The sequence below is a fragment of the Cynocephalus volans genome, chromosome 5 (genome assembly GCF_027409185.1).
Source record: "Cynocephalus volans isolate mCynVol1 chromosome 5, mCynVol1.pri, whole genome shotgun sequence".
In the NCBI taxonomy this organism is placed as follows: Eukaryota; Metazoa; Chordata; class Mammalia; order Dermoptera; family Cynocephalidae; genus Cynocephalus; species Cynocephalus volans.
In genome coordinates this window covers 136,753,689-136,770,288 of record NC_084464.1, presented here as the reverse complement: position 1 = coordinate 136,770,288, position 16,600 = coordinate 136,753,689, and the positions used below count along the sequence as shown (strand labels likewise).

The 16,600-nt window shown below is 37.8% G+C and overlaps 1 protein-coding gene across 1 annotated transcript in view; it reads left to right on the top strand.

Moving 5' to 3' along the window:
• MAP7 (microtubule associated protein 7) overlaps nucleotides 1–16,600 on the top strand; it is a 159,933-nt gene that overhangs the window by 99,354 nt on the left and 43,979 nt on the right. The window contains exon 3 of the mRNA XM_063096798.1: nucleotides 3,179–3,256. Within this exon, the coding sequence (XP_062952868.1) occupies nucleotides 3,179–3,256 (78 nt within the window). The remainder of the gene's footprint in view (nucleotides 1–3,178; nucleotides 3,257–16,600) is intronic.

Below are 16,600 nucleotides of genomic sequence, written 5' to 3'. Positions count from 1 at the left end.
ACCATTCCAGTGACGCCATAGCTGCCATAGGGATGGAAGGGCACAGGATTGAGTTAGACATTTGGTTTTAATCCCTAGCTCTGATACTTAACTGTGCCACCTTCATCAGTCATATCTATTTCTCTCAGTTTTCTCATTTGAAAAATAGGCAGAGTAACTCCTCTTTCTGCCAGGTACAGTCCTAGGCACTGGGCATGCAGCAGCGAACAAAACAGACAAGCCTCTGCTCCTCCCCACCCCCATTCACAGCTGTCTTTAATCTGCCACAGGTGTTAGTGACATTCCAGCACCCTAGTGATTTTCTTATTGATGGAAACAGAATTTAAAGGGAATGACTGTTTCTACAATTCAGTATTTTCTAGTGCCAGGTGTTCCTAAGCCAAACAAAATCATGTAGCACAGCACAATCACTATGTACCTTCTACCTTAAAAATGTTGTTAGCTCTTTACTTCCTCAAATCTAATTCCAGTTGTAGTGATTGTCATTTCAGTACTGATCTCAAAGGAGGACCATGGGAACTATTGTAGTCCTAAGCATTGGCCTTATTTATAGTGATTAATTGATATATTTGTGCAGCACTGTATACATCCTTGTCCCTTACATATTATCAGATGGGATACAGTTTGTTATATGTGAAAAGCATAATTTTCATATGATAGCACAGAAATCAGGAGAAAACTATGCCACCTCTTGCACTGCTATTTTCTGACTATATATCTAAAGGGCATTTGAAAGGGAAGCATTACACTGCATAATTGGGAATTGCCTTATTACTATAAGAGCCCCAGTCATTATTATGACTTGGGGCTCTCAGGGTCAGTGCAGGTGAGGGGTGTGTGTGTATGTCCCACATGTTATTATTAAAACCTTCTAAAAATTTTGCAAGAAATTTGGCATGTATTTGAAAGTAAGCTAGAAATGTCACATACTTCATATTGATATGTTGTCTGTTGACAGAATTTCTCAATGTAATTTTAAAAAGTAACAAAGCCCTCTATTTTACAAACTTTCTATAATGCACTTATATGGCTTTTATAAATAAAGTTGATTGTCTTTCTTTTTTTATATGTAATGATTGTAGTAATCAGTTTATTAATTATTACACAGATTAATAATTCTTGAATGTACAAGCTCCAAAGGAGCAATTGGGTCTCTAAATATACACAAGCATTTCCATCAGATGAATTTTCAGCCGTACATTCAAATAGACCTAAGCAGTTAAAAACATAAGAACAAAAACTATTAGTATGTATTAACTGTGATTTTCAACTTTTATAATTAAAATTTTTGAGTGAGTACACCTCATTATTTAAGCAATATTATTTAAGCGGTAAGTAGTCATTAAAGTCTTTCTTATAACTTCATCTTGACTTTTGTTCTCAGTTCCTTCTTTCTTCAAAATACCATTTTGTCATGGCCATCATTTCCTTTCACCAAAAACAAATGACAGCAAAACCGCCCTGCGGATGGCCCTTAACAAATTGCCTGAGAGGGTACACATGCCCATTTTCCTGTTTCGGAATTAAACCTTTTGAGGACAGGGCCATATTTTCCTACATAAAAAATATTTGGAACTTTATAAATGATTAGGAAATCTGAACAATAATTATCATAATGAATGTGAGCTAGTAAGTTTTTTAAAACCGTACCTAAAAGCAAAGGGAAAGTATAACTATCACCTACCCTTGCTCATGATCCACACCGCCTGGTTTTTGCATATCTCTAATGGACTTTATGCAATTTTTATTTCCCTGAAATGTACAAATTCTGTAAAGTTTGAGGCATTTGAGATGCAAGGCCTTTAAATTGTTGATGAAGCAGTACTGTGTTGTCCCTAACGTGTTATTATAGTAGGTTCCTATTTTTAACATGAGAGCCTAAAAATGTAATGTCAATTTAGTACACAGAAAAATAAACTTAAGTGTAATTATTATTATGATCATAATTATTTTGTTTTTGTATGGCAATTGACAGAGTGAGCCTATAAATGAAGCCCTTTGCTGGACCTCCACGTCCCTACACTCCCACATCTTACTTAGAGTATAATTAAAAGTTCTCAACTTGATATATGAGCCCCATTCCCCAGCCCTTTTGTCCATAGCCCCATCACTGCTGATTTCACTCTGCTCCAGTCACTCAGAACTCCCTGTTTCTTGAACACACTGGGTACTCATGACCTCACGGCCTTTGCACTTGCTTTCTATGGAATATCTGAACAGCTAGCCCCCTTACTTTCATCATGTATTTATACATAAAAGTTACCATCACAGTAAGGGCTTCCTTGGGCTCCATCTAAAAATGTAAACATCCTTATCCTGACATGTCATAATCCCCATTATTGCTTTATTGTCTCCTCATCATTTATCTCAGTCTAACGTTCTATGTATTTTTTTTTTCATTCTACATATTTTACTTATTTATCATGTTGATTACATTTATCCCTAGTAGAATGTAGACCCCACAAGGACCAAGATCTTTTTAGTTGACTGCTGTCTTTTCATTATACAGAACAATGCCCAGCACATAGTAGATGTTCAATACACATCGAGCTGAATGAATTGATTTACTGGGACTTACGTGCTAGGCACTATACTAACACTCATTATCATTGTAATGCTGTGAGATAGGTTCTGTTTTTATCCTCATTTAACAGGTAATAAATAAAAACTCACGTCATAGCTTGAGACTTAGAGAGATGGATAAGTAACTTGGTCAAATTTACATAGGAAGTGAGCGACAGAACAGAAACTGAGCTCATGTCTATCTGACTCCAGTGCCCAGCTCTTCACCTCTAACTGGTAAACATCTATTCAATGTAAACTCACTTAGTGAGAATTCTATTTATTGTTAAGGAACAGACTTTTTAAAACATTAAAAATAAAAGTTTGGTAGCTTAGGAACATCAAACATTATTTATATTGCTTTACCAAAGTAGCCAAAAGACTGCAGTAATGTTATGATTTTACATAATGTTTTTAAGTAGAAGAAAAATGCTTGGAAATTGTCAGGAATGTTATAATTACGAAGTGTATAACTGTAAATATAGTCATATGTACTAATTGTTGTAAGATGTAGTAATATTTTATTAATTAAATTTACTGGACAAAAAGATATTTATCAGTGTCTATCATTTTTTTTAATCTACTCTTTCTCTCATGTTTTTAATCTCATTTTCAGACCCTCCACCTGTGCTACGGGTTGATGACCGGCAGCGGCTAGCACGGGAGCGACGTGAAGAACGGGAAAAACAGCTAGGTATCCCAGGCCCTCCTTTAATCATTCAGGGACACTCTTAATGAAGTGTTCCTTTTTTATCTCTAGGATGATGGATACTTAACATTGAGCAAATGGGCATCACTATAATAACTGTGCTCTCTCATGTACTTTTATGAATTCTGCAGATGGACTGTGATGCAGAATTCAGTATGTGATATAAGCACAGGGCTAAATTTTAAGTAACAATAAACTCCAACCTCAGAATTAGGGTCATTTTTACTTATTATATTGTAATCCACAGTTTAATGTGGCACTAGAGGGAACATATATGAGTGGAATGATGTTGCAGCTTACATTTTACAACTGAGAAAATATAAGGACAGTAAACATACAGTTCTTTTTTATGTGGAAAGTTATGGGAATACAGACTGCTAGGGCACTTACTGCCTTCCATGTTAAAACAGTGCTGCTATTGAATTTATAAACACATGCTCCCAGTGTGCTGCCAGGAAAAGCACAAGACCTAGTGCTGAGGTGTCTGATTTTTCTCTTGTCACCAAAGGCCCTTGTGAAAGGTTAGCAACTTCAGTATTTGCCATATAATCACCTGGAAAGCTGGTCACAGGACTGACTTACCAGGAAGTGGACATCAGAGCACTCAAAGATTGAACAGTCATTGTCTTCTAGAACATTGGGCAAGGAGGCTAGTGCCAACACCTTGCTTTGATGTCCCTTTATGCAAAGTCGCTAAAGCAGGATACTCCGTTTATGTGCCTTGAAAAGGCAAAATGCGTGGTCAGTATGTCCAGAGTATCTAGGTTTTTAAAACTAAGATTTACTTAGGTTGCCAGAATCTTCCCAGCGAATGACTAGTAACTTTTCTAAAGTTCTACCATACTCTGTGTGTTTCAAGGGCTGGCCAGTTAACTCACTTGGTTAGAGTGTAGTGCTGGTAAATCAAGGTCAAGGGTGCAGATCCCAATACTGGCCAGCCACCAAAAAAAAAAAAAAGGTTAATGTTTCAACTGAGAGACCCAGCCCCTATATCCCATCTCTTTTATTATTCTTATTAAAGAACTCAAATTTGTGAAATTTACTGGAAGCTGGTTTTCAAAAGTCTTTTGATACTGTTTACATTTTTTCAGCACAGGCCTATTTATACCCCTTGCTGTAATGGCCACATGAGGGCATTTCTTTTGCTGCTGAGGTTTTTTACACACAAATTTCAGTGACGTGCTGGAAGTGAACAAACTCTGCTGTTTTTCTGTGCCTAAAATTTCTATCCAGGCCTGAAGTTCCCTGTCACTGGTTTCCTGCAGGCAGGTAGGTTCCTAGAGAGCAGGCTGTTTGCAGCCAGCAGGGCTCGCACTTCCTCCTGTGAACTGTGCCTATCGCTCCCTAGGAAGGTTGGTTTGACAAGTGGACTAGAACTGAAAAAGTGAGAAGGCAGAGCTACTGAAGCAAGAAGACTCAATTTGGGCAAAGTGAGAACCTGACTACCATTCTGGAGTGGCTGTTATTTGTCCTCTGTTTTCAGATCCATCCGAGGATTAGCATTTTTGTCCTCTTCCCTTTCCACTCCATCCCAGTTGGATTGAGTCTCATTCTATTAGATGTCTCCTTAGAGTTACAACACGATCTGCTTGAATAGGAGTTCCATATGGTCAGGAGATCACTCTTTTATGGTTTAAATCCCATTGTGAATTAGCTTTTGTATATTTAACTCATACCTTTCCATTTGGGTTTCTTTATCTTGCAAAACCAAGCAATGGTAGTTTTTGGTGGAAAGCATGAATTTGCTGGTCAAACAAAAGTGATTTCACCTCTTATGCTATAAAGGTGTAAGACAGCTTTGAGCCTACAAATTCTCCCTAAAAGTTACATAGCTTGTGTATGTTGAGTGGCTAGATTTTCTCTTAAGATGTAGCACCATGTTTCAACTCATATCAATGGCACAGAATATGATTCATTAATTTATATATTCAAAACCTTTATTTGCCAGATAGGATATTAAAAAGATGATTAAAAAGATGAATAAAGACCAAGCCCTCTAGGGCTAGCTGCAGTCTAATGGGAGGCAGATAAGCAAATAGCAGTTATAAGGTAGTGTGCTGCATGTGCCATGAATGGGTGTGCGCACAAATGCATGTGCCATAAGGGGCATTGAGAGCCCATGGAAATGCCTAACCCAGCCCAGCAGGGCCAGGTGCCACCTGAGCTCCCAACTGGAGGATGAAGAGGAGTCATCCAAAGGGATAGAAGAGCAGGGATACAGAACAGTATGCAAGGACACGTAGAAAAAAAGGCATTTGCTAAGAGATCCAACATGCTTTTCAGGTTATTATTGGGTCAAAGTAATTTTCAGATGATTGTATTATCCTATTATCACTTTACTTTTTTGGTGAGCCTGGTATATAATATGCATAGTTTTTCTCTTTATTCTTAACCGTGTGTGTTAAATATCATAGTTTTTCTTAATTTGGATCTCATCTTTTTAAAAAAAAAAATTTCAATTCTAATTCTTTTCTTTGCATCAATTTCATTTTAGAGCAGTGCCTTTTTGCCTATTTTTTTCCCTTAAACCATTCTAGTTGGAACTAAGTCTTAAGAGGCTTCCTTAAATCTTCATAAATACATGAATAAACATAGATGTAAATACACATGTACAGATGTATATGTGCAAAAGAGTCATCTAAAACCCAGCATCTAGTTTAACCTGTGCCTTAGAGTACATGAGGGTGATTTCTAAAAAATCTTTAGTACTAAAAGAATGTCAAAGGGCACACCTGACCAACTACTCATAAACTGCTTCCATGAACCTTCTATGATGGCAACGGTACGTTTTTTTAAAAAGAAAAAGAAAAAAATTTTTTTTAAAAGGCTGTCAGTTAATAGGGCATCTTTGAACTGTGCTTAATAACATCAACTGTTACTGAGCATTCAAACTTTAAAGTTTTTCAAGTAAAAAAAACTCAGAAAACATTCCATAAATAACAACAAAGTTTGAAAAGGATGGCCTGTGAGATGGATTATTTGCTATTGGATATAGGTTGAAATTCATACTGAAATCATTATTATTATTATTATTATTATTAAATCTACTTATTTTAAAAAGCAGGGTAGGGAGAGAGAATTCAGGTCTGATTGTTTTGACTTTGGCATGGCACGATTGTACTATTTTGCAAATAGGGAGGACCTATTAATAACTTTCTGCAGGTTAAATCTCTGACTCATGCTTTAATGCTTTTATGGTAGGATTATGTGAGTGGCCTGCTCTTTTTCCATTATCTTTCAGTTTTTCACAAAATCAGGCATAATTCTTCATGTTCTGTCAGATTGATTGGGCAAATGTACTCTGAAAGCTTTATCTTTCTGCTTTTAAAGCTTTGTACATGGAGGAGTCTCCTAAACCACTGTTTCATCTGATTCTATTCAGACCATTCCTTCAGACTCCTATCTCTTCTGCATTTCTTTCTTTATCTCTCTTCTAAGTTTTAATTTTGTTTTTTCCTGGTGGGTGGGGGTGATGAATGGGAGTGGGTGGAATCTCATTTATTCTCATGGCTTCAACTCCTTTTTCAATGATATGGATTCCACATTTCCAGCTACTCATAAGGCAGTAGATTCTTTCCGGTTATCTGAAATTCAACTTCTATACAACCAAATTGTTCATTAACTTTGGTTAGAGTGCAGCCTTGTAACACCAAGTCAAAGGTTCAGATCCCCATACCGACCAGCCCCAAAAGAAAAAAAGAAAAAAACAAAATAAATTGTTCATTATCTTTCACTGCAGAACTGACTTGTCTTGGTAATTTCTGTATCCCAGTCAATTATACCAATATTTTTCTGGCCCCAAGAAATTATTTCTTTCAGCCATTTTTGATACTTCTGCTGCTGTTAAAGGCACTGGGTTCATTCTGACTACCAGTCTTAGCTACTGAATCTTTTGCAGAAAAAAACATTCTCTCTTCCTTGGCTGGCCCAATACCGTCCGCTAACTAGTCTTCACGCTGGCATGTTGGACCACTTGTAGCTACAAGTGGTCAGTCTGGACTCAACCTAGTCGTCTAACTAGGGCATTAACCGTCTCTAGCCTACTATGTAGATAGAAGGTAATGTACTCTGTCCCCAAAATCCATTTAGTTACAAGTCTAGCTGACTTTATCTGCAAAATAAATTTTAGATCCATGCCTTTATATTTGCTGCCTCTGCCATCATCCTAGTCCAGGTGTTAATAAATTGATGTCTTAATCACCACACCCAACCAGACCTGAGGCGAGGGGGCCTGATTAAACTGTTCTATTTTCCCAACACACACTCCTTCTCTTTAAGGCATTTGTAGGAAGTCTTCATGACTTTTTTTGGAAATTTTAGAAATTCTATCATTTTTTCATGATATACTATATCTTGCATAACTACTATATTTTATTTCACATTCTTGTGCTGTTTTATACCCTAGTGAATTTTTTTGCATTTAGATTTTATATAACTCCCTGGTTGTATACTCCTAAAGAGTATGACCATGGTCTCTAATTCTTTGTATCCCCATACATGGCACAGTGCTAAGTATAAAACAAACATGTAATAAGTATTTGCTTATTTTTTCTTACTCTACAGTGTTCAATGATATAACAATATTAATAATATTGATAATGTTTATTAAGTACTAATTATGGGCCAGACAATGTCCTAAACACTCCATTGTGTATTATCACATGTAGTAGCAAATTAGCACAGTGGTAATACTTTTTATTGCATGGGCTTGCCAGAATTGATAATGTAAATTACTTAATAGAATGTCATTTATTTTATTATTATAATACATGTGGTGATTTAGCTTAAGGAAGTAAGTGACAGAATCTAGAGAGAAGGAATAGATAGTTAATAGACCCTTTTTTTCCTTCTGCTATATTATCTATTTAAGCATTCTTTAATATGTACAAGATCACCAAGATCCATATTAAAATTTCTCAACAAGTGGTGAACCTCTCAAATAGAGGAGATCCCCATGCTCTAGATATGGGGATGAATTTTTGTAAAGTTTCAGGAGCTGGACATATATGCAGCTCTCACATGGAGGAAGGACTATTCTGCTTCCTCATAGAAGTGAGATGCATAGGTGCTGTGTTGACTCTCACCTGACACAGAACAAGAGGGTAAAATGTAAATGTTGGAACAGATTCTGATATCTTTTTTTTTTTTTTTTTTTTTTTGGTCTTTTTCGTGACTGGCACTCAGCCGGTGAGTGCACCGGCCATTCCTATATAGGATCCGAACCCGCGGCGGGAGCGTCGCCGCGCTCCCAGCGCCGCACTCTCCCAAGTGCGCCACGGGCTCGGCCCCTCTGATATCTTTTTTGAGAAAATTTTAGGGCATTGATCAGTTGTTAACCTTCGAGTCCATTAAGAGTGAGTCTGTGTTTATAAACTCAGAATAGACCCTGGTTAGTAATTTCACTCCAGAAACCATTACAAGAATCAGAGTGTATAGAATTTACACAGCAGTATAATAAATTTTTGCCTCTAGATAGCTTCAAGTAACCCCTCCCCCCTTTTAAGCTACTTTGTGATATTTTAATTCATATATTCATTCAACTAATATTTAATGTGTGGTTGGTATTGAGCCAGGGATGCTTGGGATATTGATGTAAAAAAGATAGATTTCCTAACCTCCTGGAACTTATATTCCAAGCAAGGGAGTGAGATAATAACAAAGATTACACAGCATGTTAGCTACAATTTATTCCTCATACATCCCATAACCAATCCATCATCAAATACTCATGGCTTTACCATCAAAATATATCCAGAAGGTAACCACTTCCCACAACCACAACTACTACCACCTTGACCCAAGCCACCAAAATCTCTCACCTGGATATCACAATAGTCTCCTAACTGGTCTACTTATTTTCTCCAATTTCCATAGAGTCTGTTCTCAACACAGCACCCAGAGTAATCCAGTAAAAATATGGCCTACCGTGGCATGCCTCTGCTCCAGATCTTTCAGTGGCTTTCCATCTCACTCGAGTAGAAGTCAGAATCCTTACATGGCCCATCCCTGTTACTCCCTAACATCTGCTCCTCTCCACTCCAGCCACACTGGCTTCCTTGCTTTTCCTTAAACATGCTAATAAGCACATTCCCGATTCAGAGCTTTACACTTGCTGTTTATTTCCCCTGGAGTATTTTTCCTGAGAAATCCACATAACTCATTCTCTTTCTTCCTTCAGGTTTTGTTTCAATGTCACCTTTCCAGTGGGACCTTCCCCGATCACCTTATTCAAATTTGCAGCTCCCTCAAACCAGAACTTACTTTATTTTTCTGCCCAGCACTGTCTAAACACGTGTATCCTTTATTTGTTTATTATCTGTTGGGCCCAACTAGAATATATAAACTCCACAGAGATGGGACTTGTGTCTTTTTTTCCATTTCTATAGCCCAGTACCTAGAACAGCTTGGCACACAGTCAAGGTCCAACAATTGTTTGTTGAATGTTAAATGAATGGTAAGTCTATGCATTTTAATATAATTGGAGATGAATGCAGAAGGTAATGCAAATTACTTAAAATATTACCAAATTATTATGTAATACCTGCCCTTTTAATAGTTCAGTCAAACGGGCATTAAATTCTTACTCTTAACCATTTTCTCAGATGAACAAGAATGCATAGATAATCTATAAGATAGTTGTGCCTTAAATCTTACTCTTCATGTGTTATAAAACTAATAGTCCTACGGTATGTTGACAGTTTAAGAAAATATTTAAGGAATGTTTAGCAGACAAATAGTCCTCTGCATTTGGGGAGATACAGGGTTTCCCTTTTTTGAAGATGATACAAAGTAAGTTTGAAGTATTGATTATGTTTAGTTTTTGTATGAGTGCCTTAACACATGTTAGGTACTCAGTAAATATTTAATTATTTAATCTTTTTCTGAGACCAAAATTTTTATGTGAATAGAGTTGTATTCCCAGCTAGGGCTTTCTGAAATCTGTAAAATCACAAAAGGTTATCAGAGAATGTATGATTGACTGACATAGCTCTTGAAGAAAAATTTGAGCCTATAAGTCTATAATTCAATTCATTCATGTTGGGTTTTGTGGCTAAGTTCAAAACTGTAAAAGAGATCTATCATTATGTAATATTTTAGAAAGAATAAGATAAAAGGATTTAATCTTTGAGCAAACTTCAGTTAAATTATGTTTGAGGGATTTTTTAGGGACGGCCCATGGCTCACTTGGGAGAGCGTGGTGCTGACAACATGAAGTCAAGGGTTAAGATCCCCTTACTGGTCATCTTTAAATATATATATACATATTTGAGGGGTTTTTGGTTTTTTTGACAATCTCACCAGACTTCCTTTGCCCTTCCAGTCATAGCTTTTTTTTTTTTTTTGTCTTTTTGTGACCGGCCGTACTGCGCTCAGCCAGTGAGCGCACCGGCCATCCTTATATAGGATCCGAACCCGCGGCGGGAGCACTGCTGCGCTCCCAGCGCCACACTCTCCCGAGTGCGCCATGGGGTTGGCCCTCCAGTCATAGCTTTCTAACTTTGCTTTTCTTCTCTCTCTAATCTCAACGTGTTGTCAACTCAGGGTCAACAGTGTTAATAAGAGAGTGGTCAAGATATAAATGATCATTTCAGCTTGGTTTAGAATTTCATCTCAAAAATGCTGATAGGCAAGTTAGTATTTTTTAATTAGTAAATAATAATACTGTAGCCCTGGTTAGAGTTGTAAGTGACACTCCCCTTGATTTCCTACTTTGCATTATTTGATTAGGACAGCCATTGGTTTTGACAAGGGATTTTTCTCTTTAGAGAATGTCTTTTAAAAACAAAAGAAAAACAGAAAGCTTTAGGGAAGTAGTCTTTATCATCCATATTTCTAGTGGATAAATTTTGGCATATCTGTAGTCAGTCTTGGCATCTGGGTCTCCTGAAGTTGTCACAAGGCTGTCAGGTGGATTATAGACAGCTAAGGGATCTGAATACAGCATGGTGGGAGGACATGGGCATTAGTACATACTGGAACAGCTATATCATGAGTCAAGCCCAGAGCTGGAAAGAGTAAACACTTGTTGCTGGCTAGATTAGGTAAGCAGAAGTTTAAGCCTGAACATAAAATGAATCATTGTGACTAAGCAGCCATTATCTTTTTCTCCCCAATTTATTTTGCCTTTAAGGGTGAAGATAAAAAGATTTTTAAACCTGAAAAGTAAGAGGTCTTGTAAACAGATGCTGATAAAGGCTAAGAATGACCTTCACGTTTGGGTGCCCCACTTGTCCCAGAGTGGAGTAGAAAGGGCTTTAGTCTTAGGGAGGTGTTCCAGCTCATGATCTTTAGCATAATGGCTCATTGTTTCCAGAGTTTGGATTCTAGCTCTACCACTTACTTGTTGTGAGACATCGCAGGTTACCTCACTTCTCTGGGTCTCAGACTTCTCGTAATAAAATAAGTTTAATAGCAGTGTCTGTCTCGTAGAGTGGCTGTGAAGATGATACCTGTAAATCACTTGGTGTCAGCTTGAAGTAAGAGCTAATGACATCTCACCATGATGACGATGGTGATTGTCGAGCTCTTTTACCTGCCCATAATCCTGCTGACTGGGCCAGTTGTCGAGCTAGGGCTCAGTCTGGAGCTCACAGACCCCTCAAGCCTGTTGTCCAGACTGGGTCACAAACCCTTCACATGCAGGTCTCCGAGCTAGGTAACCAGCCAAAAGGTCCTTGGAGCTGTAGGTTTGAGAGCATGGCTGCACGGGCAGACGCCCTAGGTAGTCAACACCAGCCAAGTTGCGGTGTTGCACATGCGCATGAACTCTACCCACACACAACTTATTTACAAAGAATGCGCCATACCACCCCCAACCAGACCTAAGGTGAGGGGATCTGATTAAATTACTCTATTTTCCCAACAGTGATAAAAATGAAGATGGCAGGTCTTATGATTCCACATATGCTGACTTAGAAGCATCAGGCCTCTCTAATTCCAGGCATCTGAGCTAAGGAGTAGCAGAGATAGAGGGACGTTTGTACTTCCTGGTCCGACAGAGTGGGACCCAGTGAGACAGCCAGGTGAAGAGAATGAGCAGGGAAGGTAAATTAGGGTTGAGGCAGTAACAAAAAGATTCCAAGGGCAGCCATTGCTCTCTTTAGTAAAACTGCATTACTTTAGCATAGGCTAAACACCTCCGTATGATCTTGGGAGCATTATTTAACTTCTTTGGGTCTTTTTCCTCATTCGATCTTCAATTCCATTTTGTCTAGTAGTAACAGTCCCATATTTATTACATTTTTGTTTTCATTTGCCTGATAGCTAGAGCTATTTTTTTTTTTTTTTTTTTTTTAGCACAACTGGCCAGTACAGGCATCGAACCCTTGAATATTTGCTCATTTTTTATTTTTGTGCTTTATTTCATACTTTGTTTTAGGTTTGTTTTCTTTAAACACATAGCTGGATGTTTTTGCTTTTAGCCCATTCTAAAAGTCTTAAGCAGGGCTGGCCAATTAATTCAGTTAGTTAGAGCATGACACTGATAACACCAGAGGTCCCGGGTTGCTCCCTGAACTGGCCAGCTGCCAAAAAAAGAATAAGTCTTAAGCTTAATTAATAGGCTTGATTTTACTTCCTCAAGCTTATTTTTTAAACTTTGTTTTTGTTTTCCTCTTTTTCCTTATATGGGAAGGGCAGGGTCAATGATGCAGAGGTAGGGGTTGGTTCAGCTCAAGTACCCTTCAGACCGTGATTCCCCTTAATAATCTGGAAGTTGTGATGTGCTTTTCCACTCTGTTAGTGGGTACCTTTTCATTCCCATTTCTTGACTATTAGATGAAACTAATTAGTATTTCCTACACAGATGCTCTAAGGTAAGACATGTAAAATTTCTTCTTCTTCATCTTTAGATGCACTTATTTTTCCATTCAGCAACCCCTTTCTTAGAATTGATGAGTTAGGTTTTATTTATTTTTTTAGGAAATATTTAATGCATATATTCGATTAGTGTGTTCGTAGTAACATGAAAATAAATTTATTTAAATCTAAGTAGTAATCACAAGAATTGAGATAAAACATAAAGATTAAAATTTTAGCGTTCAAAATCAAAACAAAAGAGAACCTAATTGTAATCCCACACATGTCCTCAAAGGTAAAAAACAAAAAGTTGAGTCATGGGAGTTAATCTTGGAGATCATTTTGTACACTCTCTATTTTTAATTTAGAAGTATGAGGGGTTGGCCAATTTTCTCAAGCTCACAGAGAATTAGTAGCAGAATCAAGACCCAAACTCAGATGTTCTTATCACTTGTCAGTTTCTGACTCTTCATGATATTACTGGCTATTCTGGTACCCAGTGTTACCAGTGAAACTTCCATGTCTTAATATGAAACTGAGACAAAGGCTCTATGTTTTAAAGGTCAAGTGATGACATTGCTCTGTTCTCTCAATACCACCTTTTTCTTTCTCTCATAGGGCAGTGTTTTAGTCCATCTTGTGTTGCTATAACAGAATACCTGAGACTGGGTAATTTATAAAGGAAAGAGGTTTATTTGGCTTACGATTCTGGGACAGCTGTGTCTGGCATGGGCCTCAGGCTGCTTCTACTAATGGCGGAAAGTGGCAAGCAGCCAGCAGGTACAAGCAGATCACATGGCGACAGGAAGCAAGAGAAAGGAAGCGAGAGAGAGAGAGAGAAGGTGCCAGGGTCTTTTTAAGCAACAGGCTCTTACAGGAACTAATAGAGCAAGAACTCACTCATTAATCTCCCCTCCCCCAGGAAGAGCATTAATCCATTCATGAGGGAGCCACTCCCATGACTCAATCAGTTTCCAACACTGCCACGTTGGAGATCAAATTTCCACATGAGTTTTGGAGGGGACAACACATCCAAACTCCATCAGGTAGTGAAATATATACTCCATTCACACACGTGTGAGCCTGTTCAGAAGGACCAGAATAGGCACTAAATTGTTGAATGTGATTTTCAGCAGAGTTGGGGTCCACCCAGCCCATGGGTACACTAGCTGAGTTGTCTTTCCTACCTGTGTTCTTCCTGTTAGCTGCATGCTCTCTGTGGCAATAGGACAGGAATTATTATGTGTATCATAAAAATTTACTGTCATTGTCTGCATTTATTAACTCCATGGCACTATGTTAAGTGCTTTATGTTTTATCGTGAGCCCATGCAACAACCCTGTCAGGAAGAAGGTGCTGTAGTAATTTGAGGAAACAAGACCACAGAAATTATTACTTGTTCGGTGGCACATGGCTGGTAAGTGACAGGACTGGGGGTAGACTCAAGTTCTTGTGAAGTCAGAAACTATGCTCTACCCACCACGATACCCTTCTTTTCATTTTAAATTCCTTTTAGTACGAAGAATCACTGTGTGTTTCTAAATGCAATCCAAATTGATAGTGGATTTCCCCTTTGTATGGCACTGACATACTGCTACAGTGTCATTAAAATATCGTGGTGGCAACAGTTCAGGGATGGAACTAACTTGTTAATGTCCAGTATTTCAGGGGCTACAGTAGGTTTTCATTTCATTTTGTATTATGATCCTATAGTCCAGGGATAAATTATAACTTTGGAAGAGTAAAAATATCACAATCCCTTTTTTTGGATGTACCATTCTTTAATAGAGCTGCCCCTTTATGTAATGAAGTGATTGTTAATAATTTACATCCTGGATGATTGCATTAATCTGCTAGGGATGCAGTAACAGAATGCCATAGACTGGGTGTCTTAAACAACAGGAATTTATTTTCTCTGAGTTCTGGAGGCTGGGAAGTCCAGCATCAAGATTTGGTTCAGTTTCTGGTGAGGGCTCTCTTCCTGGCTTGCAGAGGGCCGCTTTGTCTTCATGTGGTTTTTCCTCCGAGCATACTTGCACAAAATGAGAGGGAGCTCTCTTGTGTGTCTTCTTATAAAGACAGTAATTCTGTTCAGTTAGGGCTCCACCCTCATGACCTCATCTAACCTTAATTACTTCCTAAAGGCCCTATTTCCAAATATAGTCCCATTTGGTGTTACAGTTTCACATGTGAATTTGGGGAGGGACATAATTCATAGCAATTGTTCATTTTTGTCTTATATCCAAAATTCTCATTTCTTAATGATAAAATACACAATCTTGACATTATTTACCATCTATAAGGGAATATTGTAAATTACTAAAACTCTTAGAATAAATTAACTTAAAATTCTTATTAAAATATTGAAATATTTTGTATCCTTCAATTTAAAGGATTGCATGGTCTGTGCTTAGTAATAATTCTAGCACTTACCAGCATGCCCTGCAATAAGAAAGTGTTGTTTGCTGTTTCAACATTGTTCGCTTATTCTCTGTATGACTATTTAAAGATAATTATTTGAAGAAGGCATTGCATTAGGATCTCTACTTCCTGGTAGAAAATGGAAGTGAAACTCAATAAAACTTTGATTGATGAAGAAATATTCTTCCTTCAAAAGATTGTTTGGGATAAAACTAACTATTATTGTAATAATGTCTAGCCCTGTTGTGATCTATGGCACAATCTTAAGTACTACCTTTATTTTCTGAACTGAAATTATAAATTATGATGATGATGATGACGACGACGATGACAAGAGTAGCTAATATTTACTTAATGTTTACTAAGTACAAAGAGCTATCTTAACTATGTTAAGTATATTTATCTTTTTAATCCTCGCAGTGAATCTATGAGGAAGGTCTTGTTAACCACAACATACCCTGATTGGACTGAGGCATACGGAGGTTAAGTAACCAGGACCACACATTTGGGGGGAATGAATCAAGAAATACTGTAGTTCACAATGAATCAGGAAGTAATTATTAAGACCTTTGGATATGTTCAAGTTGTGAAATGCACTATGGAGAGTGTTTAAAAAAAAAAAGGCCTTTGCTACATAGAAATCAGAATAGAGGAAATGCTAAAGTTTGCAGTAGATGTCCTAGTAGCAGCAATGAGCTGTGGAAAAGACGAGGCTTCCACAGAAGACCATAAGATGCAGTGTTTCTCCAGATGTCATCTGTGGACCACTTGTCTCAGAATGACCTTCCAGCTTTACTAGAAATGCAAATTACTGGGCCCCATCCTTGAATTAGTAAATCTGAATATAAGGATTAGAATCTAGGAATCTCCATTTTAAGTAGACACCCCCCCACCCCCCACATACACACACTCCTCCAGAGGTTATTTTGATGTACGTTACAACTATGAGACTACTGCCCTAAGGGGTGGATCAGTTTGGATAAAAAACGATGGCAGCTTTCCCAACAAGGCAGTAACAGGAGCAGAGATTTGGGAGAAACATGGTTTGTTAGGAGGTGCAGTAAGGAGACTAATCCAATTAGAATGAAGAGGCTATTTTGGAGAGCAATG